The sequence below is a fragment of the Trachypithecus francoisi genome, unplaced genomic scaffold (assembly GCF_009764315.1).
Source record: "Trachypithecus francoisi isolate TF-2019V2 unplaced genomic scaffold, Tfra_2.0 Lachesis_group20, whole genome shotgun sequence".
NCBI classification, from domain to species: Eukaryota; Metazoa; Chordata; class Mammalia; order Primates; family Cercopithecidae; genus Trachypithecus; species Trachypithecus francoisi.
Window position 1 is genome coordinate 22,711,438 of NW_022681466.1, and position 25,186 is coordinate 22,736,623.

At 48.2% G+C, this 25,186-nt stretch overlaps 1 protein-coding gene and 1 long non-coding RNA gene across 3 annotated transcripts; one reads left to right on the top strand and one right to left on the bottom strand.

Moving 5' to 3' along the window:
• The first annotated feature begins 1,151 nt into the window (after window positions 1–1,151).
• On the top strand, window positions 1,152–14,126 carry SNX11 (sorting nexin 11). Of its 2 annotated transcripts, XM_033183321.1 has the most exons (8): window positions 1,160–1,455; window positions 4,303–4,362; window positions 5,309–5,363; window positions 6,169–6,255; window positions 6,890–6,990; window positions 10,372–10,467; window positions 10,641–10,853; window positions 12,607–14,124. In XM_033183321.1, exons 3-8 carry the CDS (start codon window positions 5,322–5,324, stop codon window positions 12,878–12,880), a joined length of 813 nt encoding a protein of 270 aa, XP_033039212.1. In that variant the 5' UTR covers window positions 1,160–1,455; window positions 4,303–4,362; window positions 5,309–5,321; the 3' UTR covers window positions 12,881–14,124. The 2 variants fall into 2 exon arrangements, with proteins under 2 accessions (XP_033039211.1, XP_033039212.1); XM_033183320.1 differs by lacking the exon at window positions 4,303–4,362 and having other exon boundaries at window positions 1,152–1,455; window positions 12,607–14,126.
• On the bottom strand, window positions 13,118–24,930 carry LOC117067155. The gene is made up of 2 exons (XR_004430628.1): window positions 24,606–24,930; window positions 13,118–14,414 (listed from the first exon to the last, which is right to left on the bottom strand). It is a non-coding gene; the product is annotated as an uncharacterized LOC117067155 (long non-coding RNA).
• Between the last annotated feature and the right edge of the window lie 256 nt (window positions 24,931–25,186).

Sequence of the window (25,186 nt, forward strand, 5' to 3'; positions counted from 1 at the left end):
TCTCGAACTCCTGTCCTCTGGTAATCCACCTGCCTCCAGCTCCCAAAGTGGTGGGATTACAGGCGTGAGGCACCGTGCTCGGCCCCTTTCTTTTCTTCCTTTTAGCTGTTGCTCTGACAGGGTCTTGCTCTGCAGAGATCAGGGCTCACTGCAGCCTCGAATCCCTGGTTCAAGCCTTCCTCCTGCCTCAGCCTCCCTAGTAGCTGGGACTACAAGCACGTGCCACCATGCCTGGCTAATTTTTAAATTTTTTCTGCAGAGACGAGGGTCTCCCGAAATTGGTAGGGCGTGTCTCAAGACAGGCCTCAAGCGATCCTCCCGTCTCGGCCTGTTTTTTTTTTTTTTTTTTTTTTGAGACGGAGTCTCGCTCTGTCACCCAGGCTGGAGTGCAGTGGCCGGATCTCAGCTCACTGCAAGCTCCGCCTCCCGGGTTTACGCCATTCTCCTGCCTCAGCCTCCCGAGTAGCTGGGACTACAGGCGCCCGTCACCTCGCCCGGCTAGTTTTTTGTATTTTTTAGTAGAGACGGGGTTTCACCGTGTTAGCCAGGATGGTCTCGATCTCCTGACCTCGTGATCCGCCCGTCTCGGCCTCCCAAAGTGCTGGGATTACAGGCTTGAGCCACCGCGCCCGGCTCCGCCTCGACCTCTCTAATAAGTGTTGAGATTACAGGCGTAAGCCACCGCGCTAGACTTGCTGAAATTATCTTTAAATAAGTTGTTAAAAGACCATCGCAAAACTCTTCAACACATTAAACGGTTTTCTCTTGCTCCCTAGCTGCATGATGCTGCTTCGAATTTGTTTCGGTGTGAGCCATCTGAGTCGCCGGACCCTCTCGAGTCTGGCTTTCACTCTGACAATCGGTCAGTGGCTTTACGAATCGGAATCGGAGTCCCCTTGATAGCTCCGCTGGGGAACAGCAAACTACGAGGTTCCAATGGTGGCTCTCGGGACTTAGTGAGGATCCAGGGATGTGGGCTTCCTAAAGCCCCGAACCTCCCACACTGCAGACCGTCCCTCGCATTAAGGGAACAAGAGTAACAACCCCCTCACACCCCTCTGCTCTCGCGACCCACTGGCTGACCGTCGCTGACGTCCCCTGGCCGCTGATTGGCTTCCCCTGACAGTGGGCGGAACGCGGCCCCGGATTGGATATCTGAGCCCATTCGCCGTCCCTCACCCGGCACCTGCGTCCACTCTCTAGCGTCCCAAGTGAGTGGAGGGGGTGATCCCGACTCCAGTCCGGGGCCTTGGCAAGCGGAGCTGCGCCGTTTGGAAGCGGGAATCCCACTCAGAGCCCGGGCCTGTAGAGGCGGGGCGTCCTGGGCACCCGGGGTTGGGGGGGTCTCCCGTCGTGCACCGGGGCACCGGCGACTCACCCGGAAGGAGAAGCCGTGATCTGGCTATATGGTGGGGCGCGGGCGGTGTCGCTTTGGGGAGCTGATGCTGTTCTCAGGTGAGAATGCGTGGGCGGGGCCCTGGGGAGTAGGGGCTGCGCTCAGGTGAGGGGGCGTGGGCTTTAGCGTCAGTAGTGGCACTCGGGATGGTGGCATCGCTTTACATCCTAGGGAGGGACTCTCTTACCACCCGGCATTAAGGCAAGGGCTTGCTCGGGATCCAAAAACCCGACTTTTCAGTTTACCTTCAAAGTATATCTTTCACTTCCTACTCCCCAGGCTTAATCGGAAAGAAAGAAGGATCATGTGGACCTTTCGGTCCTAGTTTGTTGAGAATGGAGGAGGAGTGATCGTAGTAAAAGACTGGGGACATTTACTTAAACGGCTAAGACTGGGGGCAATGGCGAGTATTTTACGTGGACACGGGAGACTTGCGGTAGATTGTGGTCGCCGTTGTTAATTACCTTCCAAGTGAAAGGAATAGGTTAGAGATGGACAAAAAGATGGAGCGTAACTGCTTGGTTGAGATCACACAAAGCTTGGTCAGAACTGGGAGCTTCCTCTATCTAGTACGTGTGATATTTATAATTGGAGGGAGAGCTTTTTGAATTGCTATCTGCCATCTGGCACTAAGGGCTCAAGATTGAGTAAGAAGGGACGGTAGTCTCAGTAGTTCCATCTACTTTAATCACCTGATTTTCTTAACCTGTCGCTTGAAGTTGTTTAAATGCGAGAGAAAATAAATGGTGAGACTAAAGCCTTGTACTGTTACTATATTAGAAGCTTTACCATGAATCTACTTTGTAAACAGCAAACAATTGGGTACTCACCAGCGCAGGTGAAGAAAGTGAAGGAAACTTCAGATGTGGTTGAAAGGGCCCAGGAAATGTAGTTAACACTAAGTTATGTAATTAGCTATGGTCACTGACTCTAGCCTTATTTGAATGACGTACAGATCCATCTCCCAGATTATAGAACTAAAGTTAGGAACTTTCTGCTTCTTCTCCAGAGGCAGAACTGAGCTTTTTCTTTTGAGGAGTGATATCTGTGGGGAGGAATCTAACGGAGAATAGTGGTTGCTAGAAATTACTACTTGGTGTCTAGGTTTTTGTATTTGTTCCAGTGTTTGTTTGTTTGTTTGTTTTTGAGATGGGGTCTCGTTGAGATAGGGTCTCGCTCTGTCGCCCAGGCTGGAGTGCAGTGGTGTGATCTTGGCTCACTGCAGCCTCCGCCTCCTGGGTTCAAGCGATTCTCATGCCTCAGTCTCCTGAGTAGCTGGGAGTACAGGCCCGCGCCACCATGCCCAGCTAATTTTTGTATTTTTAGTAGAGACGGAGTTTTGCCGTGTTGGCCAGGCTGTTCTCGAACTCCTGGCCTCAAGTGTTCTGCCCGCCTCAGTTTCCCAAAGTGCTGGATTACAACCGTGAGCCACTGCGCCGGCCCAGTGTTTTTAAGGACAGTTACAACTGAAACTCTTCCTTTTTTTTTTTTGAGACAGTCTCACTCTGTTGCCAGGCTGGAGTGCAGTGGTGCCATCTCTGCTCACTGCAGCCTCCACCTCCTGGGTTCAACTGATTCTCCTGTCTCAGTCTCCCAGGTAGCTGGGATTACAGGCACGCGCTACCACGCCCAGCTAATTTTTGTATTTTTAGTAGAGACGGGGTTTCACCATGTTGGCCAGGATGGTCTTGATCTCTTGACCTCGTGATGTGCCTGCCTCAGCCTCGCAAAGTACTGGAATTACAGACATGAGCCACTGCACCTGGCCCATGTGGAGGTTTTTTTTTTTGTTTTTTTTTTTTTTTGACAATGGAGTCTCGCACTGTCACCTGGGCTGGAGTGCAGTGCAACCTCCGCCTCCCGAGTTCAAGCGATTCTCCTGCTTCAGCCTCCCAAGTAACTGGGATTACAGGCGCCTGCCACCACACCCAGCTAATTTTTTGTATTTTTAGTAGAGACGGAGTTTCATTATGTTGGCCAGGCTGGCCTCTGGAGGTTTTTTTAAAAAAAGCCGGTTCATAGCTATTTGTTTCTGAGTGGTATTGGCCCCAAAGGAAAGAAGAATTTCTTCATGAAGGTAGTGCAGGGCCCTATGCAAACTCTTCCTGAGACCAAGTGTATGATGATCATTTCGTTACTAAATTACGGTCCTGAATTTGACAAACCTTTTTCAAGGTACAAAAGATGTATGACCTCCACTGAGTGGATGACTGTGATTTCCTTGTCATCGTCTTTCCCATTGTTAGTTTTGTTTAAAGACACTTCAGAGTATTTAACTCTCTGCTCCTGTGCGGGCAGTTTATCGAATGCCTGCAAAGAGAAGAGAAAAAAAAAAACAACTTAAGGAGGTTAATTGTTCACAGCAAATAGGTCTGCTCTTTTTAGTCTCAGACATTTGACTAATATCTGGAATGTTATATATGGGTTGTTCTGGAATTGGAATTTCCCACCTTTCAGTTCAGGACCCCTTGAAGGTGGTGGCTGCATCACATGAAAATCAGATTGTCAGCAAGAACACCATTTAAGATGGTACTGCAATCACAAAACCTTGGGTTTGCTCAACACCGTGTAGCCCAATTTTCTCATGGACCATGCAGCTTCGTTTCTGCATGCAGTGTTTGTCTGTGGAGATACTTCTGGTATATTGGAGAGAATTGAAAAAGCTGTTTGCTTTGCTGATTTCATGGTGTAAATGAGTTCCCCTTCTTTTGAAATGTTAGTCTTGTGTTAGCAAAACATAAAATAGAAGGAAACTCATTACACTGTCTTCTAATGGTAAGGCAGAACTAATAAGAGAATGTGTTTAAAATTAATTGTGGGACTGTAAAAATGAGTGCGTATGTGAATGGGTATGGGGGAAGGAGAGGGAGGGCTCAGAGATATTAGAGATAGTCTTGTTTTCCCAGGAGCCAGCCTGGATCATTTGTTGGCAGTACATACTGGCTGAAGTCAGTTTTCATTTCAAGGTAAATTGGAAAAGGAAATTAAACCTTATTGTTCCGCTCTTAAGAGAGAAGGGGGTGGAGGCGGCAGCCAGGGTGGATGCTGTTGGAATAGTTCTAGAAGTAACAAGATTAGTGCTGTATTTTAACAGAAGGTGACATCATGGGCCCCACTGGACCTGAGTAACCCCTGTGCTGCAGCCTTCATGGTCCCCTTGTCGGAGTGGGTGATGTCGCTATACATGTAAACTGCCACATTGGAGAAAATCAGGGCTGAGGCTTTAATGAATCTTTACAAAAGAGCAGAATGCATCCTGGGTCGACCTGTGCAACTGTGGGGTGCTTGGGCAGAAGTACAAACCGGATGGCATGTCAGGAGAGGAAGTCATTAGAACAGTTGGCTTGGGTTGCAGAGTATGGATTGGGGAGGTCCCAACTGGGCAACCCACTCAGGTGCTCCTTGGAGTGCTCTAGCTCTATGATTCACCTGTGGGGAGGTGACTGGTGTTAGCGAGACTGGGAGAAATGCAGAAGCATCGGTGTTTGTGGGGACTTGGTTGTCTCTAGACAGCCGGGAGGGGGCGCTGTTAGGCTCCCTTTCAAAGCTGTGATCTGAGTGCTCAGCAGACCCTGTTGTGCCTGCATTCTTCAAGGCAAAAGTTTTACATCTGGACCCGCCTGTTTTGGCTGCATGTGACAAACTTTCTGTAGACTCCAACACCCTTTGGGGAGAGGTGGCCTAGTTGAGGGCCTGGTCTGAGAAGGGAGGCACATTCCCCAGGGCCTTTTAGCTTGGCATTGAGCTAATGGTTATTTTTTTTTTGCTTCCTCTTAAATTTTACAAAAACAAAAAGTGTTGCCTGGGTTTCCCCACGGAGGTCTATTAAAAAGTTTCAGGGTTTTCCCTGGTAAAGAATGGTAAGAACAGAGGCATACTAATCTTGATCCTGTATCCTCTGTCCCTCATCAGATGTTTTCTTCCAATGGGCTTTTGGTGTAGGATGTTGGAGAACCAAGAACAGGAGGTAAGAGTGTGGTCTCCAGAGAACAGGTAGGTAAAAGTTGGAGAGGGGATTTAGGAGGAAAGAGGACACAGAGATGCAAATCATTACTCAGTAGTGTTCTTCCTGCAGTATTACTTTGGTGGTTCTGATGAGCTCAAAATAAAGTCAGGAGAAAGAAATCAACAGCAGAGGCATTCCTAGGAAACGGAGTTCCATTCTGACTAAATTTTCCATTGATTGGAATATACTGGAATGTAAGCTTCATGGGGGCAGGGACTTATGTCTCTTGTTCATGCTTTATCCCCAGGGCCTAGAACAGTGTCTGACACATAGTGGGGCTCAGTAAAAATTTGTTGAATTTAGTGACTGAATTTAGTGAATGAATGAAATGAATGAATGAAAGTTGGTGTTGGCCAGGCATGGTGGCTCACGCCTGTAATCCCAGCACTTTGGGAGGCCAAGACGGGCGGATCATGAGGTCAGGAGATTGAGACCATCCTGACTAACACGGTGAAACCCCGTCTCTACTAAAAATACAAAAACTAGCCGGGCGCGGTGGCAGGCGCCTGTAGTCCCAGCTATTCGGGAGGCTGAGGCAGGAGAATGGCGTGAACCCGGGAGGCGGAGCTTACAGTGAGTGGAGATCGCGCCACTGCACTCCAGCCTGGGCGACAGAGCGAGACTCCGTCTCAAAAAAAAAAAAAAAAAAAAAAAGAAAGTTGTTGAGTGAATGAAAGTTGGTGTTGGATGGAAAAATCTAGCAACCTGTGTTGTCAGAGCTGCCTTGCTCTGTAGCTGAAGCTGAGGAAGTTTTTCTTACCTACAGGAGGTGATTACAGTGCGTGTTCAGGACCCCCGAGTGCAGAATGAGGGCTCCTGGAACTCTTACGTGGATTATAAGATATTCCTTCATGTGAGTGCATCAAGCTTCTGTATTGGGGTCAACGCTTTGCAGAGCTGAGGGGCTTGTACTGAGGTGTAACCTTTTTTTTTTTGAGATGGAGTTTTGCTCTTGTTGCCCAGGCTGGAGTGCAGTGGTGTGATCTCGGCTTACTGCAACCTCTGTCTCCCGGGTTCAAGCGATTCTCCTGCCTCAGCCTCCCAAGTAGCTGGGATTACAGGCATATGCCACCATGCCCAGCTAATTTTGAATATATATTTTTTTAGTAGAGACGGGATTTTATCATGTTGGCCAGGCTGGTCTTGAACTCCTGACCTCAGGTGATTCACCCTCCTTGGCCTCCCAAAGTGCTGGGATTACAGGCGTGAGCCACCGCACACAGCAAGGTGTAACCTATTTTTGAGTGTTTCTGGTGGACCTGAGACAGAAGACTTGGAAGAAAGGGAGGGAGGAAAGGAAAGAGAGTTTGAGGTGTCTTTGAGTTGCTTTTGGGCTGCCTGGTGGCACCTTGTTCTAGTTGGGGACCTGATCAGCTCTGTGGCCTGATGGCATGGCTCCTCAGTGAGAGCAGTGATAGGGAGCTTATGTGAACTTGTCTTTTTTCCACTAAACCCTTTTCATGTACTTCATGTGCTTTCATGTATAGACCAACAGCAAAGCCTTTACTGCCAAGACTTCCTGTGTGCGGCGCCGCTACCGTGAGTTTGTGTGGCTGAGAAAGCAGCTACAGAGAAATGCTGGTTTGGTGTGAGTTTGCTCTTGCTTCCTTCTTGGGTCTGTTTTGGGTGCTTATGTAGGTACTGGAGTTGACAATGAAGAGAACTTGCAACATACCAGGCACTAAGGAAATTGGGAAATATGTTGTTTCTTTTTTTGTTTTTTGGGTTTTTTTTTTTTTGACATAGGGTCTTGCTCTGTTACGGAGGCTGGAGCACAGTGGCGCCCTCATGGCTCATTGCAGCGTCAGCCTCCTGCGTTATAGAAATCCTCCCACCTCAGCTTCCTGAGTGGCTGGGACTGCAGTTGCATGCCACTACATTTGCCTAATTTGGAAAATGTTTTTGTCGAGATGGGGGTCTCCATATGTTACTAGGGTGGTCTTGAACTCCTGGACTCAAGCAGTTCTCCTGCCTTGGCCTTCCAAATTGTTGGGATTAGGTGTGAGCCACCAGGCCCAGCTGGGAAATAATGTTTTTTTCTTTTTTTGAGATGGAGTCTTGCTCTGTTGCCTAGGCTGGAGTGCAGTGGCGTGATCTCATGTCACTGCAACCTCCGCCTCCCATGTTGAAGCAATTCTTTCTGCCTCAGCCTCCCAAGTAGCTGGGATTACAGGTGCCCACCATTACGCCTGCCTAGTTTTTGTATTTTTAGTAGAGATGGGGTTTCTCCATGTTGGCCAGGCTGGTCTCAAACTGCTGGACTCAAGTGATCCACCTGTCTCAGCCTCCCAAAGTGCTGGGATTACAGGTGTGAGCCACTGCGCCCGGCCTACTTTTTGTATTTTGTATTTTTATTTTTATTTTTGAGGCAGAGTCTCACTCTTATTGCCCAGGCTGGAGTGCAATGGTGCGATCTCGGCTCACTGTAACCTCTGCCTCCTGTTTAGAGCAATTCAGACAGGGTTTCACCATGTTGGCCAGGCTGATCTTGGAACTCCTGACCTCAGATGATCCACCCGTCTTGGCCTCCCAAAGTGGCGGAATTACAGGCATCAGCCACCACATCCGCCTGTTTTTTTTTTTTTTTTTTTTTTTGAGACAGAGTCTTTTTTTTTTTTTTTTTTTGAGACGGAGTCTCGCTCTGTCGCCCAGGCTGGAGTGCAGTGGCCAGATCTCAGCTCACTGCAAGCTCCGCCTCCCAGGTTCACGCCATTCTCCTGCCTCAGCCTCCAGAGTAGCTGGGACTACAGGCGCCCGCCACCTAGCCCAGCTAATTTTTTGTATTTTTTAGTAGAGACGGGGTTTCACCATGTTAGCCAGGATGGTCTCGATCTCCTGACCTCGTGATCCACCCGTCTCGGCCTCCCAAAGTGCTGGGATTACAGGCTTGAGCCACCGCGCCCGGCCGACAGAGTCTTGCTCTATTGCCCAGGCTGGAGTGCAGTGGCGTGATCTCAGCTCACTGCAAGCTCCGCCTCCCGGGTTCACGCCATTCTTCTGCCTCAGCCTTCCGAGTAGCTGGGACTACAGGTGCCTGCCACCACGCCCGGCTAATTTTTTGTATTTTTAGTAGAGACGGGGTTTCACTGTGTTAGCCAGGATGGTCTCGATCTCCTGACCCGTGATCTCCCCGCCTCAGCCTCCCAAAGTGCTGGGATTACAGGCGTGAGCCACCTCGCCTGGCTGTTTTTTTTTTTTTTTTTTAAAGGAGAGATGAGGTTTCACCATGTTGTCCAGGCTGGTCGTGAACTCCTGAGCTCAAATGATCTGCCCACCTTGATCTCCCAAAGTGCTAGGATGACAGGCATGAAGCATGGTACCTAGCCAGGAGTGGGTTTCATTAACAACATAGTGTGGCTGGGCTTGGTGGCTCACACATGTAATTCCAGTGCTTTGGGAGGTTAAAGAAGGAGGATCACTGGAGGCCAGGAGTTTGAGACCAGCCTGGGCAACAGAGCAATACTATGTCTCTACAGATACCTAAGGAAATAAATAAATAAATTAGGTGCACACAGTGGCACGTGCCTGTAGTCATAGTTATTCTGGAGGCTGATGCAGGAGGATTACTTGATCCCAGGAATTTGAGGCTGCAGTGAGCTATGCTCATGATTATGCCACTGCACTTCAGCCTGGGCAACCTGAAGAGAGCAGCTTGGAAAGCAATACCTTGTCTCTAAAATCAAACAGACAAGAATAATGTATCGGCCGGGCGCGGTGGCTCAAGCCTGTAATCCCAGCACTTTGGGAGGCCGAGACGGGCGGATCATGAGGTCAGGAGATCGAGACCATCCTGGCTAACATGGTGAAACCCCGTCTCTACTAAAAAATACAAAAAACTAGCCGGGCGAGGTGGCGGGCGCCTATAGTCCCAGCTACTCAGGAGGCTGAGGCAGGAGAATGGCGTAAACCCGGGAGGCGGAGCTTGCGGTGAGCTGAGATCCGGCCACTGCACTCTAGCCTGGGCGACAGAGCGAGACTCCGTCTCAAAAAAAAAAAAAAAAAAAAGAATAATGTATCAGCATGGGTTTTATAGTCATAGACCTGGTTCCGATATGAGCTTTGCTGCTTACTAGCTGTGTAACAGTGAGAAATTTACTTAACTTCTCTGATCTAAAGTGAGTTTACTAATATCTTTCTCATGGGGTTTGGGGATGACTAAATGAAATAATGTTTATAAAACATTTAGCACAGTCTGGCTTGACACTTGGCATGCAGTCAGTCAATGTTAGCACCACCCCTTATTAAAAGCTAATTGTGGCCAGGGGCGGTGGTTCATACCTGTAATCCCAGCACTTTGGGAGGCCAAGGCGGGTGGATCACGAGGTCAGGAGATCAAGACCATCCTGGCTAACATGGTGAACCCCGTCTCTACTAAAAATACAAAAAATTAGCTGGGCGTGGTGGTGGGTGCCTGTAATCCCGGTTGCTCGGGAGGCTGAGGCAGGAGAATGGCGTGAACCCAGGAGGCGGAGCTTGTAGTGAGCTGAGATTGCGCCACTGCACTCCAGCCTGGGTGACAGAGCGAGACTCTGTCTCAAAAAAAAAAAATGCGGCCGGGCGCGGTGGCTCAAGCCTGTAATCCTAGCACGTTGGGAGGCCGAGACGGGCGGATCACGAGGTCAGGAGATCGAGACCATCCTGACTAACACGGTGAAACCCCGTCTCTACTAAAAACTACAAAAAACTAGCCGGGCGAGGTGGCGGCGCCTGTAGTCCCAGCTACTCGGGAGGCTGAGGCAGGAGAATGGCGTGAACCCGGGAGGCGGAGCTTGCAGTGAGCTGAGATCCGGCCACAGCACTCCAGCCTGGGTGACAGCGCGAGACTCCGTCTCAAAAAAAAAAAAAAAAAAAAAAAAAATGCTAATTGTATTGATGAGGCTTCTTTTCAAGGGATTTCCTTGATCAGAGGCTAGAATGACTATCTTAGATGTTACAGTTATCATGGGTGTTATATCATGTGGCTCCACAGGCCTGTTCCTGAACTTCCTGGGAAGTCAGCCTTCTTTGGCACCTCAGATGAGTTCATTGAGAAGCGACGACAAGGTCTGCAGCACTTCCTTGAAAAGTGAGTGGACAGAACGGCTGGTGCTGGCCGCTGAGGGTGGAGGCGGGGTGGAGGAAAGTGCCAGGCAGGATGGAGCTCCCTGCTCAGGTAACCAGAAGTTCTTCAGAGGATGGGGAATGGAGAGCAGTTCCTCAGGTTGACGCTCTGTGTTGTGCTACCTGTATTTTCCCTAGGGTCCTGCAGAGTGTGGTTCTCCTGTCCGACAGTCAGTTGCACCTCTTCCTGCAAAGCCAGCTCTCAGTGCCTGAGATAGAAGCCTGTGTCCAAGGCCGAAGCACCGTGACTGTGTCTGACGCCATTCTTCGATATGCTATGTCAAACTGTGGCTGGGCCCAGGAAGAGAGGCAGAGCTCTTCTCATCTGGCTAAAGGAGACCAGCCTAAGAGGTAACTGGAGTACTCTTTGAGATAGCAGGGGCTAGGTTTGCTATAACCTGGACCAGAGAGGTGTCCATTTGTTAGGGAAGTCATGTCATAGCATTGGTAGCCTTTCAAGAGATCTTGTTCTTTGGGTGCATGGCTTTCTATCCAGGTGGGTCTGTATTAACCTACCACTGGGTAGCAGGAGCTCCTACTGAAACCTGGGGAGAGAGAAGGGAAAGTTTTCTCATTTATTCGGTATTTTATTCCTCCTCCCTCCCTTATTTATTTTTATTTTATTTTTTTTGTGGAGGTAGAGGCTCACTCTTCCGCCCAGGCTGGAGTGCAGTGGCATGATCTCGGCTCACTGCAACGTCCACCTCCTGGGTTCAAGCGATTCTCTTGCCTCAGCCTCCTGAGTAGCTGGGATTACAGGCAAGTGCCACCATGCCCGGCTAAGTTTTGTACTTCTAGTAGAGATGGGATTTTTGCCATGTTGATCAGGCTGGTCTCGAACACCTGACCTCAGGTGTTCACCTGCCTCTGCCTCCCAAAGTGCTAGGATTACTGGCTAGGATTACCGCGCCTGGCCTAATAGCTTTATTGACATACAATTTACCTGCCATAAAGTTTACCTTTTTAGGTACAGTTCAGTATTTTTTAATATAGTCACAGGGTTGTATAACTGTCAGCCACCACAGTCAATTTTAGAACATTTTCATCACCCCAAAAGAAACCTTGTACCCATGAGTAGTGACTCCCCTGTCCTTCCCTCCCCCGTAGCTCCTGGCAACCACTAGTCTACTTTCTCTGTCTATGCGTTTGTCTATTTTGGACATTTACACAAATGGAGTCATATGATTTGTGGTCTTTTGTAACCAGCTTTTTTCATCTAACAACATGTTTTCAAGGTTCATTCATATTTTATCATGCATCATTACTTCATTGCTTTTTTTTCTCCTTTTTTTCCCCCCATTTTTATGGCTAAATAACAGTCCATTTGTATGGCTAAATAACCACATTTTGTTTATCCATTCACTTGCATTTATCTGTTTTTTTTTTTTTTGAGAGAGTCTTGCTCTGTCGCCCAGGCTGGAGTGCAGTGGCATGATCTCAGCTCACTGTAAGCTCCGCCTCCCGGGTTTACGCCATTCTCCTGCCTCAGCCTCCCCAGTAGCTGGGACCACAGGTGCCCACCATCACACCCGGCTAATTTTTTGTATATTTAGTAGAGACGGGTCTTCACCGTGTTAGCCAGGATGGTCTCTATCTCCTGACCTTGTGATCCGCCTGCCTCGGCCTCCCAAAGTGCTGGAATTACAGGTGTGAGTCACCGCGCCCAGTCTTTTTTTTTTTTTTTTTAAATTGAGATAGGGTTTCGCCAGGTTGCCCAGGCTGGTCTCCACCTCCCAGACTCAAATAATTCACCATGCCCAGCCATTTTTTTTTTTTTTTTAATTGGGCAGCCTCCTGAGTCAGAATAGGCTCAGAGAGACTCCCTTTCCATTCATTTTTGTTTATATGTTCATACTCTTTTTTTTCTGAGACGGAGTGTCACTCTGTTGCCCAGGCTGAAGTGCAGTGGTGTGATCATAACTCACTGCAGCCTTGACCTCCCAGGTTCAAGCAATCTTCCTGCCTCAGCTTCCTGAGTAGCTGGGATTACAGGCACATGCCAGCATCCGTGGCTAATTTATTTTTATCTTTTTGTAGAGACGGGGTCTCCCTATGTTACCCAAGCTGTTCATACCTTTCTTTTCCTTTTCCCACTCTTTTCCAGTTGCTGCTTTCTTCCAAGATCGGGTAGGAGGAACTCTCCCTCACCGCCTCCCAGTGAAGAAAAGGACCACTTAGCAGTGTGGGCTCCAGTTGTTGACTCTGAGGTTCCTTCCTTGGAAAGTCCCACTCTCCCACCCCTCTCCTCACCATTATGCTGTGATTTTGGAAGACCCAATGAGGGAACCTCCACTCTTCAGTCTGTGAGGAGGGCTGTGGGAGGAGACCATGCTGTGCCTTTGGACCCTGGTCAATTAGAAACAGTTTTGGAAAAGTGAGCTCTGGGTTCTGCTCTGAGATGGTCAGAGAAGATACGGGCCAGGAGACTTACTCAGGTGGGACTGGGCACAGGGCAGGTATTGTGGGAGGCAGGGCTGCTTAGTGTCTTCTAGTCGCCTCTGCTTGGGATGATTGACAGAGGTCAGTCATAACAGCCCCGTATGCCTCTTCCATGGGAATAAATACTGTGCAGATGTTTGTAAGTTAAGCATAAGGCCCAGGGGCTGTTGATTTTGAACAGAACCCCATATTACTCTCCTGGGAGCCGAGTTTCTGTAGGTCATTTGTATGTAGGACCAGGAGTATCTCCTCAGGTGACCAGTTTTGGGGACCTGTATGTGGCAATTCTAAGCTGCCATATTGAACATTGTCCCAACAGGAGTGGTTATGTTGTATCCCCATCTTGGCTGGCTTCAGTTTCTGCTGTAGCCCTAGAGCACTTTGTTTCTGGGAGGCTGGCCTCTTGCCTACCTTCTTGCATGGACAGTGGGATGAATATTTACTCTCCCACCTCCTTGCTTTTTCTTTCAATGATACCATTGAATGGAACTGGTGCTGTGACTTCTGCCGCTGGGGATTTATGTCCCAAGACCTTAGCCTGAGACTGGCTGAGTGGAGCCTGAGACCTGCACAACAGCTCATGGTCATGCCTAAGAGAGAAGTGGCCGGCCACAGCCAGAAGGAATAGCAACAGCCCAGGGCCTTTATTTTGGAAAAGACTGTCGGGGCTGTCACGGTCTCTTGTGGTTATAAAGCGGAGACGTGGCTATCTTTTCTGCAGGGTTAGAGTGGGCTCCTTTCTTTTTTGAATCCTTTTCTTCTCCTTTGGTAACAGCTCCCTGCCTCCAGGGCTTCCACCGCCAGCATCTCTGTGCTGTATTGAGCAGTCCAGTGGGGGTGCAGGGGCTTTGTTTCTGCCTGCCTGAAAGAGAGGGCTCTGGGGATGGAGATGAGGAACAACACGCTCTCCTTCAGACAATGAGGCATTCTCTCCTCCTGCTGCCATTCTTCATCTCCACTGAGAGCCAGAGCTGGTAGGAGCCGAGTGCCACAGGCATTCTGCATTGCTTTACTCTTAGGTTTGCGTATGTGATTCTTCCCCTACCTCTCGCCCACTCCTCCCTCCTCTGGCTATCCTACCCTGTCTGTGGGCTCTTTTACTACCAGCCTGTGCTGTGGGACTGTCATGGCATTTAGTTCAGAGTGGAGGGGCTTTGGCCTGAAATAAAATGCAAGAATTTAAGATTGTTGTTGTAATTTGTGTCTAACAAGCTGCAGCAGAGAAGGAGGGAGTGAGGGCTGGCAGTAGCTTCTTTCATAAATCATGAACTGATCAGCATGGAAATAATGGTTTAGAACTGTGCTCTGTAGCCCTCCTGCATTGTGTGTGCAGCTCCACTTCACCACTGGAGGAAGGATTGTCTTCCAAAGAGCTGGGATCCAACTCTTCTCACAGTTCTGGGCATGAACCTTGTTAGGTATAATTTACCTGATGCTGCTTCCATCCTCGCAGCCTGTCTGAGGTGCCAGGTGCTGAAAGAGAAATAAAGTTTGTCAACAGGCAGATGCAAAGCCCTGGCTGGTATTCATCCCTCTTTCCTGCTCGCCTCCCCTGGGTCTCTCCTTTATATGATGCAGCAGAGCAAGGCGAGGATAGAAAACCTACAGAGGCAAATCCAAAATGTCAGAAGAAGTTCATTTAAAAGGGGAAAAAAACTCCATGCGCAACCCTCACAAAAACCCGACAGATGCTAAGCTAATGGCATCCGCTTTGCCGATTGGTGGGGATGGCTCATGAATATTAATGAGCCCAATGCTCCAAATGGTGCAGCTGTGAACCCAGCTGTGCCTGAAGCTCTCTGATCTCGAAACTTCCAGACAGGAGCCGGAGATGGTCTGTGTCAATTCCCTACTCAGCCAAAAAACAGCAAGCTGGGTTGGACTTCTTCTGTTTGCTCCTTTTCTTCCTGGAGTTGGTGCTCAGCAGCTAGTTCTGCCAGCAGGCTAGGCTGCTGGGACAGCAGGAGCCTTTCAAAGACATGGAGGTGATTTTTCTGACTCCCAGCTTTTTTAATGATCCATTAGCAGCGTGCATACAACAGCACCTCAGCTAATCTAAGGCCAGGCACCATCTCCTTTCAGTCTCTCTCTTAGTTGAGTATAGGCCTTAGAAGGAGAAGTCCTAGGAAGGAAAGCACTTTTCTAACAATACAGGCCTAGGGCCATCAGAAAAATAGCACACATGAGTTTTTCTCTCCATCCAGATAGTGCCATAGGCCCCTCTTCTGTTTTGCTCTGTCCCTGCATGTGCCCAGGTCTAGCCACTGTGGCTGGATGACCTCTATGAAAGATGGAGGATTAGCTGGGGGTAGTGGCTCATTGAACTGTTTGTAGGATAAAAATGTTTAGAATTTAGTTTTGAGTCAAGTTCTGTCCTGATTTAGTCACCTTTCTTCTATCAGATACCTCCATGGCCCACATCTAGTCATCCATAACCCAAGATGACTGATTCCAAGCTTGTGGGGGTTGTTTGGTGGGAGGAAATGTGTTTGTGTGTGTGGGGGGTTTCTTACCATTAAAACACTAAGTTTTTTTTTTTTTTTTTTTTGAGACGGAGTCTCGCTCTGTTGCCCAGGCTGGAGTGCAGCGGCCAGATCTCAGCTCACTACAAGCTCCGCCTCCCAGGTTCACGCCATTCTCCTGCCTCAGCCTCCCGAGTAGCTGGGACTACAGGCGCCCGCCACCTTGCCCGGCTAGTTTTTTGTATTTTTTAGTAGAGACGGGGTTTCACCGTGTTAGCCAGGATGGTCTTGATCTCCTGACCTCGTGATCCACCCGTCTCGGCCTCCCAAAGTGCTGGGATTACAGGCTTGAGCCACCGCACCCGGCCTAAAACACTAAGTTTTATAAGCATAATTTTATTGGCCCTTTTCAGTGCCTAGCGAGGAAAGTAGGGTAGGTATATGCTCCTTTTTTCATTGAGGAAACTGAGCTCAATTGTTTTTTTTTTTGAGATGGAGTCTCCCTTTGCCGCCCAGGCTGGAGTGCAGTGGTACAATCTCAGCTCACCACAACCTCCACCTCCTGGGGTCAAGCAGTTCTCCTGCCTCAGCCTCTCAAGTAGCTGGGATTACACGGGCCTGCCACCTCACCCGGTTAACTTTTGTATTTTTATTTTATTGATTTATTATTATTATTTTTTGACATGGAGTCTCGCTCTGTTGCCAGACTGAAGTGCAGTGGCGCCATCTTGGCTCACTGCAACCTCCGCCTCCCGGGTTCAAGCAATTCTCCTGCCTCAGGCTCCCAAGTAGCTGGGACTACAGGCGCATGCCACCACGTCCAGCTAATTTTTGTATTTTTAGTAGAGATGGGGTTTCACCACGTTGGCCAGGATGGTCTCGATCTCTTGACCTCATGATCCATCTACGTCATTCTCCCAAAGTGCTGGGATTACAGGTGTGAGCCACTACGCTTGGCAATTTTTGTATTTTTAGTAGAGACTGTGTTTCACCATGTTGGCCAGACTGGTCTCGAACTCCTGACCTCAAGTGATCCACCTGCCTCGGCCTCCCAAAGTGCTTGGATTACAGGCGTGAGCCACTGTGCCCATCCAAGTGTGGTTTTTTAAAAAGCATGTTTTTAGATGATGGTGGAGTATGTTCACATGAGAGATACTTTCCAAGCTCTGTGAGACAAGTCCCCTGCCACCCCAAAAAAGAAAAAGTCTACCACTACATTCAAGGAAAAAAAAAAGCAACCCTGCAGGGCTTTTCAGAATTGTCCTCAGAAATCAGAGCTCTTTCACAGTTCTTAGTTTTCTCATGCTAAGGCCTTAGATCCATATGACCGAGTCCAAGGTACCTCCTATCCTCTCTGTTAGCTTTGCTTGGGAGGTGATCATGACTTTTTTTTTCTTTTGAGATGGGAGTCTCGCTCTATAACCCAGGCTGGAGTGCAGTGGTGTGATCTTAGTTCACTGCAACTTCTGTCTCCCAGGTTCAAGTGATTCTCTTTCCTCAGCCTCCTGAGTAACTGGGATTACAGGCATCCGCCACCACGCCTGGCTAATTTTTGTATTGTTATTAGGGTTTCACCGTGTTGGCCAGGCTGGTCTCAAACTCCTGACCTCAAGTAATCCGCTTGCCTCGGCCTCCCAAAGTACTAGGATTACAAGCGTGAGTCACCACGCCTGGCCTGATTATGACTTTTTGACAATCTGATTGGGCATTAAGTTAGTTCCATGTATGTGACTTTGTTTATATGCCTCAGTTCTTGCAGAATATCCTTAACACCCTAGGGGTGGGGTGGACAGTGATGTGAGAATTGGAAGGATTTGATGTGAGGAGGGGTTGGGGGTAGAAAGGGGAATAGACCAGCTCCCGGCCTGCCTCACTGAACTGCAGGAGCATTAAATCAGAGGCTGGAGTGGCATCTGTGGATTTACGTATGAGCAGCCAGCTGAGAAGCAGCTAAAGCCAGATAACCATTGCAGCACGACATACCACTTCCTTAGTGGAGCACTGGGCAGTGATTCTAAGCTGGAGGGGTGGCCCTCTGCCAGCAGGGACTCAGTTCTGTAAAAGGCTCAGAGTCTGGTTTAAAGTACCTTTCTTTAAACTGTCGATAAGTGCCTCCTTTCCTGTTCTTAGCCACTATATATATATATATATTTTTTTTTTGAGATGGAGTCTCGCTCTGTTGCCCAGGCTGGAGTGTAGTGGCGTGATCTTGGCTCACTGCAACCTCCACCTCCCGGGTTCAAGTGATTCTCCTGCCTCAGCCTTCTGAGTAGCTGGGACTACAGGTGTCTGCCACCACGCCTGGCTAATTTTTGTATTTTTTTTAGAGATGAGGTTTCACCATGTTGGCCTGGCTGGTCTCAAACTCTTGACCTTGGGTATCTGCCCTCCTTGGCCTCCCAAAGTGCTGGGATTACAGGTGTTGGCCACTGTGTCTGGCCTTATTAGAGATATGACTTCTCAGTGGGGAAAAACACTTCTATTTTAGCCATGACTGGATTTGGAGTTGGAAAGCTGGAGACCTCAAATCTCGATATAATAAACACAGACAACTTATGCTCAAAATGTTAACAAGAACTACACTTCCTAGGAAACAGAGTGCTCCTGACTCAAGCAGAGTGAATAATTTTACTTTTCTCTTGTTCAGGGGAGATCTGGTCTATTTTCACAAGCAAAGGAGAAGGAAAAAAAGCGAAGGGATACTTTCATGGTAGCCAAAGGGGCACAGATAATAAATAGAGGTGATAAAGCTAGGGTGTGAGAATTAGGAGACTACTGGGAAGTCTATAATGTTTTTTTCCCCCGGAAGGATAGGAACACAAGATGTTTCTGGAATCTCTGGATTATGGGAAGCCACCAGCCAAAATTTCTTTTCATGCATGGCTGTCAAGTCCCCTTCCCGTCCTTCAGCCAAGCACTTTTTCTTTGATACCATCAATTCAGAAAGGGCCAGCCTGTTCGAATCCCGTAAGTGCTCTAGCCCTGTGTGTGTCCCTTTCCCTGGTGGCTGTGTTGATGTGGGAAGCCCAGCCCACCAGCAGCCTGACCCGGATCCTTCCGGCAGAAGGCCCAGAACAGTGAAAGCCTGAGGCAGTTTGTTGGAGGCAATGCAGCCTGCCTACTATAAGCTGTGAGACTTAGATATATTCTACCAATTAGGGCACATCTGTTCAAAATGCTGAAAGGCGGGCACTGTCTCTTTAAGAGGCATCCCACTCCTCTCCTTGAGTAATGAGGGCTGGGAGCACAAGGGAGTCAGATGCTGATTAAACAGTCCTACTGCCGAGCTCTGTTAGAAAATTACTGTAATTATGATCTGGTCCCAGCAGAGGGATGAGTTCCAATCCTGCTAATAACCCTTCCAGGTGCCTCAGATTCAGGGCCCATGGGAGGCAGCGTCGACAGGACTCTGGCTGGCACCAGGGCCAGTGATGGCCCCTGTGCTGGCAGAGACAACAATGGCACTGGACCTCACTTCCTATTTTGGCCTCCTGAGAAGGCAGTGTGGTTTTTGGTTGCGTTTGTGTTTTATTTATTTTTTGGTTCTGGACAGAGCTCCTGGGAGTCATTTTGTATGAGAAAACTTTCCCATAAATGAACACGAAGGACCAGGAAAATCACAGCCGAGAGATGGTAATCTGTCCTGAATCTCCCCACTTCTGCCTGGGGACCGTAGTCAACACACACAAAGCATGTTGTCTGGCCCCAGCCCCACCAGTGCACTGAGGAGGGAACCGGAACTGAACCCTTTCATCTGCGGCTGCCTTCTGTATGGTGTTTCTTGATTGGAAGTACACAGCATTTGACTTGGTCCTAAGTGAGAGTTTCAGTGCTCCTCTTTTAGATTTCTGTCACAGAAAAGGGAAACATGAGAGAGACTGTAATGCAGCTCTGAACCAGCAAGTATGGTCTTGCTCATTCCAACACATTGTAGTGCAAATATGCAGCAGCGCAGGTGAGCAAATCTTAAAGGTAGAGCAAAGGGTTTTTAAGCCCTGAGGAATTTGTGGCATTTAAATGCTGTATCTTCTCAACCTAGCTGTAATCTCTATCACTATAATCCAGCGGCTCAAGCACAAACTTCTAGAAGGTGGGGCAGTTTCTCTGTGCTTTGTGCTAAGCACACCCCAAATGCCCTGAGACAGCAGTTCTCAACTAGGGGAGATTTTGCCCCCAGGGGATATTAGGCAGTGCCTAGAAATATTTTTGGTGGTCAGAGGTCAGGGGTAGGGTAGGGGAGGCCACTGGCATTTAGTAGGTAGAGGCCAGGGATGTGCTGAACATCCTACAATGCTCCCAACAACATAGAATTATCTGGCCTAAAAGACGAATAATGCTGAGGTTGAGAAACCCTGCGCTAACAGAGTGAAGTAGTTGGCTCCAAGTTCTGGTACCGTAAATGTGGAGATGTTGAAGAAATGAACTTAAATCTCCAGATGCTGCATGCTTGTCCAGAGGTGGAATAGTTCATGACACGTCCTTGGGGCTGGTGGTGTGCATATGCCACCTTGGTGACTCACAGCACAGCAATGCGGGCATGTCTGATGGTGTGGAAAAGGGAAATGTCTGTATCCTGTTTCCTGCTCCATGATGGGATGTGGAGGACAAAAGGTGACCAGCTGCTCACCATCAGGCTGCGAGTGTCTACAGTGGAACCAGATGCCCTCTTTGAGGACCAGCACTAGAAGCCTCTTGGAACACTTCTGTCACAGGAGGCAAAGAAGTGGCATACTATTGCCCAGTGCCACAAAAATGCTTCCTTCAGTGGTGCTTTGCCAGTTGGAGGGGTTGTGGACTGTGATGGGACCCCACGAGGGAACTGAATGCACACAGCCACTGACAGCTGGCCAGCCCCACAGGTGGCTCCGTGCCAGAGACATCGGGCCCCTCAGAATGCTGGGGCATCGGGAAAAGAAAGCCCAGTTGGCAGAGTCTGCCTAGAAACCAGGCCTGCAGGGGAGAGGACTTCATTAGTAGGGACATAGCCAAGCCTCATACCAGGAAAGCCAGGTCATCCTTCTCTACCGACCACTCCCCAGGTGACTGGGCACCTCATTTTGCCTTATTTTTAGCATGACCACACTTCCCAGTTTACACCTGCCGTCTTCCATCATCATTAACTTTCCCTTTCACTCTCAAAAATGTCTTCCTTTGGGGAATAAATTATACGATCACTTTGTTAATTGTACCTTAGTTTCCTCTGATGTGGCAGTATTTTGGGGGGCCATTATATTTATAAAAGATTTTTGTACAGCATGGGCTAAATCTTTATATCATTAATGGAACCCGAAAGAATGGTCATCAGTTCATACAGAGGAGAAAAACAGCATGTTTTCTGAACAGTTAGTTTTTTATAGGGAAAAAGAGAGACTAATTCAAATCCCTTGAAAAAAAAGAATCTTTTTAGTTATAAATTTCAAAGTCCCTACCTAATCTTGGTAAGTTCTAATGGGAAATGAAATAGCCGGGCAGTAGGGAAGGGAAGAAGCAAGGGACTATGGTAATCCACAAACTAGAAAATGAGCTGGAGTCACTGGGCTGTGTCGCAGAGATAATCCTCTGTGTAGAGGTCTGATTTTTTTTTTAAACTCAGCCCTGCAGATTTTGCTGGTCCCTAGGAGTTAACAAATCAACGCCATTCAAGATTTATTCTTCCAGAGCCACTCCTGGTGGGAGACCTGAGGGGAAGGGTTTTTGTTTTTGTTTTGCCAAAGATGAAAGCACCACTGTCCCTGGCATCTGAGAGTTTTGTTCTTAAGATTTAAAAAAACAGGGCCGGGCGCGGTGGCTCAAGCCTGTAATCCCAGCACTTTGGGAGGCCGAGTCGGGTGGATCACGAGGTCAAGAGATCAAGACCATCCTGGCTAACACGGTGAAACCCCGTCTCTACTAAAAAATACAAAAAACTAGCCGGGCGAGGTGGTGGGCGCCTGTAGTCCCAGCTGCTCGGGAGGCTGAGGCAGGAGAATGGCGTGAACCCAGGAGGCGGAGCTTGCAGTGAGCCGAGATCCGGCCACAGCACTCCAGCCTGGGCTACAGAGCGAGACTCCGTCTCAAAAAAAAAAAAAAAAAAAAAAAAACAGGCCGGGCGCGGTGGCTCAAGCCTGTAATCCCAGCACTTTGGGAGGCTGAGACGGGCGGATCACGAGGTCAGGCGATCGAGACCATCCTGGCTAACACGGTGAAACCCCTTCTCTACTAAAAAATACAAAAAACTAGCCAGGGGACTTGGTGGGCGCCTGTAGTCCCAACTACTTGGGAGGCTGAGGCAGGAGAATGGGGTAAACCCAGGAGGCGGGGCTTGCAGTGAGCTGAGATCTGGCCATTGCACTCCAGCCTGGGCAGCAGAGCGAGACTCCGTCTCAAAAAAAAAAAAAAAAAAAAAAAGATTTAAAAAAACAAAAAAAACTTTTTTTTTTTTTCTTCTTGCTTCTCTTCAACTCCATCTTTCCCAGACTGGTTTTCAAAGGCAGGGGTCTTCCTCCCCAACAACGTGCATTATCTTGCGCTTTGCAGTGACAGCACTGCTTTATTGTGATGCCCTGGCATGAAATGTGGATTTTGAAGATGCCTCACTGGAAGTGTCTAACTGCAACAGAACTCGAGTAAGTCAATAAGCAAAGCAGCTGACAGAGAATTTCAAGGGGCTTTCATTTTATTTCTTCTTCTATGGCAGATTTTGTGTGATTTTGAACCAGGGATCACAGACTTTAAGATCCTCAGTTTCGGCCGGGCGCGGTGGCTCAAACCTGTAATCCCAGCACTTTGGGAGGCCGAGACGGGCGGATCACAAGGTCAGGAGATCGAGACCATCCTGGCTAATACGGTGAAACCCCGTCTCTACTAAAGAATACAAAAAAACTAGCCGGGCGACGAGGCGGGCGCCTGTAGTCCCAGCTACTTGGGAGGCGGAGGCAGGAGAACGGCGTAAACCCGGGAGGCGGAGCTTGCAGTGAGCTGAGATCCGGCCACCGCACTCCAGCCTGGGCGACAGAGCCAGACTCCGTCTCAAAAAAAAAAAAAAAAAAAAAAGATCCTCAGTTTCATTATTTGCAAATACTAACTGGTTATAAATAGGGTGGTGCAACTAAGGAAGCTAACTAAGGTTCTTAAAAAGGTTAATGGGAACTTGAGATCAAGGCTAATTCCTTACATATTCTGTTTAGAAAAAAAAAATCTGTCTCAGCTGGGCACAGTGGCGCATGCCTGTAATCCCAGCATTTTGGGAGGCTGAGGCAGGTGGATCACGAGGTTAGGAGTTCAAGAACAGCCTGGCCAAGATGGTGAAACCCTGTCTCTACTAAAAATACAAAAATTAGCTGGATGCAGTGGTGGGCGCCTGTAATCCCAGCTACACGGGAGGCTGAGGCAGAGATCGCATCACTGCACTCCAGCCTGGGTGACAGAGGGGAGACTAGATCACACACACAAAAAAAGTCTGTCAAACAGGAGGGAGAGCACCTTGTCAACCCCACCTTTGACGCTACTCTAGTTGTAAACAAAATCAACCTGGGTTTAGGGAATGAGACTTAATAGGAATTCTCACCTCTTTCCCATTTTTTATTCACCATCAAGAAAAATATAGTTGGCTTTGAATTAAATACAGATTTGTAAAAGATATACCAGGCCATCATATGGAAAAATTTAATATTGAAGTAATTGCAAACCAATGTCTGCTATTTTGCTATGTGGATGACAGGGAAAACACACTAGAAAAACGTATTTTTATTGAAATGCAGCTGAAATGTTGCTTTCAGAGCATTTAGTATTCTTGGATACCAGCTTGGACAATTTAGGCCAAACTGTACCAGCCCCAGGTTAGATTATCGACTGGGTGTCAGTACCTTCTGTGTCAATGATTACACATTTACTTCTTAAATTTAGGATTTTAGCTTTTAAATTTTCTCTTTACATAAAATCAAGGAAAGAAGCCTTTCATCTCCACCCCTCTCCTATTTCACTTGCCAGAACAATTGGTGGTGATTAAGAAGCCATCCTGCATATAATGTGGTTAGTTAAGTGGTCTAATGCCCCAGTTATCCAGTTAGTGGCAGGCAGTGAGGTGGGGATTTGGTTAGTAGAGTCAAACAGAGGAGCTGTAATCTAATTAGCCTGTTGCCATCTGAGCCATTAGCTAAGATGGGGGCTAATTGGGTGGGGAGCCATTTTGCTGGGTGAGGTTTAGTTTCCAACACTGTAGGAATCTGCTGCTTCCAAAAAGTCTCCTTTAGAACTGTCCCCTAGCAGAGAATGTCCATCAGCCTGTAGATTGTCTCATCAACACATCAAACATGCTTTATCCAGCCCCCACTTTTTTTTTTTTTCATATAACAATGTCAGAAACAGCCAGAACAGCTACAGACCAGATTTCCAATGAGGTCACTTGTTTATATACTTTAGGGCCAATCTAATTTCTTTTTCTGCTGAGTTTCACAGCTAGAAGGGCCAGAGATCTGAGTGTGGTGCCTACTGTGGGGTATATGGAGGTATCCAAAGACCTTTGCAGTTTGGGAAGTGGTTGTTTCCTCTTGGAGACAGGTATAGAAGGGACATTTTATTTTAAATGCTGGAAGCCAATGGCCGTATGATTTAGAGGGCATTGAACTCTGCAGGGAGTGAAGAAGTTACCTTGACCTTTTTCTTTTTTTCTTTTTTCCTGCTCTGTCGCTAGGCTGGAGTGCAGTGCAGTGATGTGATCTTGGCTCACTGCAACCTCTGCCTCCCAGGTTCAAGCGATTCTCGTGCCTCAGCCTCCTGAGTAGCTGGAATTACAGGCGTGCGCCACCATGCCCGGCCAATTTTTATGTTTTTAGTAGAGACAGGGTTTCACCACGTTGGCCAGGATGGTCTTGATCTCTTGACCTCGTGATCCACCCATCTTGGCCTCCCTAAGTGCTGGGATTACAGGCGTGAGCCACTGCACCCAGCTGACCTTTTCCTTTTTCAGCCTCTTATCCTGTTGCAGATCCCTGCCCTTTCTCTTCTGGTATCCCCTTTTCTGATGTCTTTCAGCCACAGAGTGGTGGCACGATGATATTCTGACCTCTTAGCCACTCAGCTTTTCAGGTTTGAGTCCCGGGGTCTCCAGGGAAGGATGGGCAGAGGATGGGGGAGTGAGAGGTGGGTGGCAAAGGAGGAGTATAGAAGGGTTTGTGTTTGCTCCCTCTGTTAAACACTTTAGAATAGCGCCCATTGTCCTTACCTGTGGGATGGTATTGGTGCAAAGGCCCCTAAAACCGGAGGCAGTTGGTTTTCTTTGGTTCACCTGCTCATATGCTGCCACCTAGTGGTTCCTCCTCCTTTAGCACTCTGTGTGAAGCGCGGGGGGACATTAAGGACACTTCTATATTGCCTTTATCTCACTTGGCTTTTTTTTCCTCCTAAACCTAAAATTTCCCCTTTTCATTCCATGCAATTATCCATCATACACAAAATGGTTTTCTTCTTTTTACTCTTGGCTCAGATAATCTGGAAATGAATAGTTAGGTATAAGATCTTTTTTTTTTTTTTTTTTTTTTGAGAAAGTTAGAGCCAGGCGCGGTGGCTCAAGCCTGTAATCCCAGCACTTTGGGAGGCCGAGACGGGCGGATCACGAGGTCAGGAGATCGAGACCATCCTGGCTAATACGGTGAAACCCCATCTCTACTAAAAAAAATACAAAAAAACTAGCTAGGCGAGGTGGCGGGCGCCTGTAGTCCCAGCTACTTGGGAGGCTGAGGCAGAAGAATGGTGTAAACCCTGGGGGCGGAGCTTGCAGTGAGCTGAGATCCGGCCATTGCACTC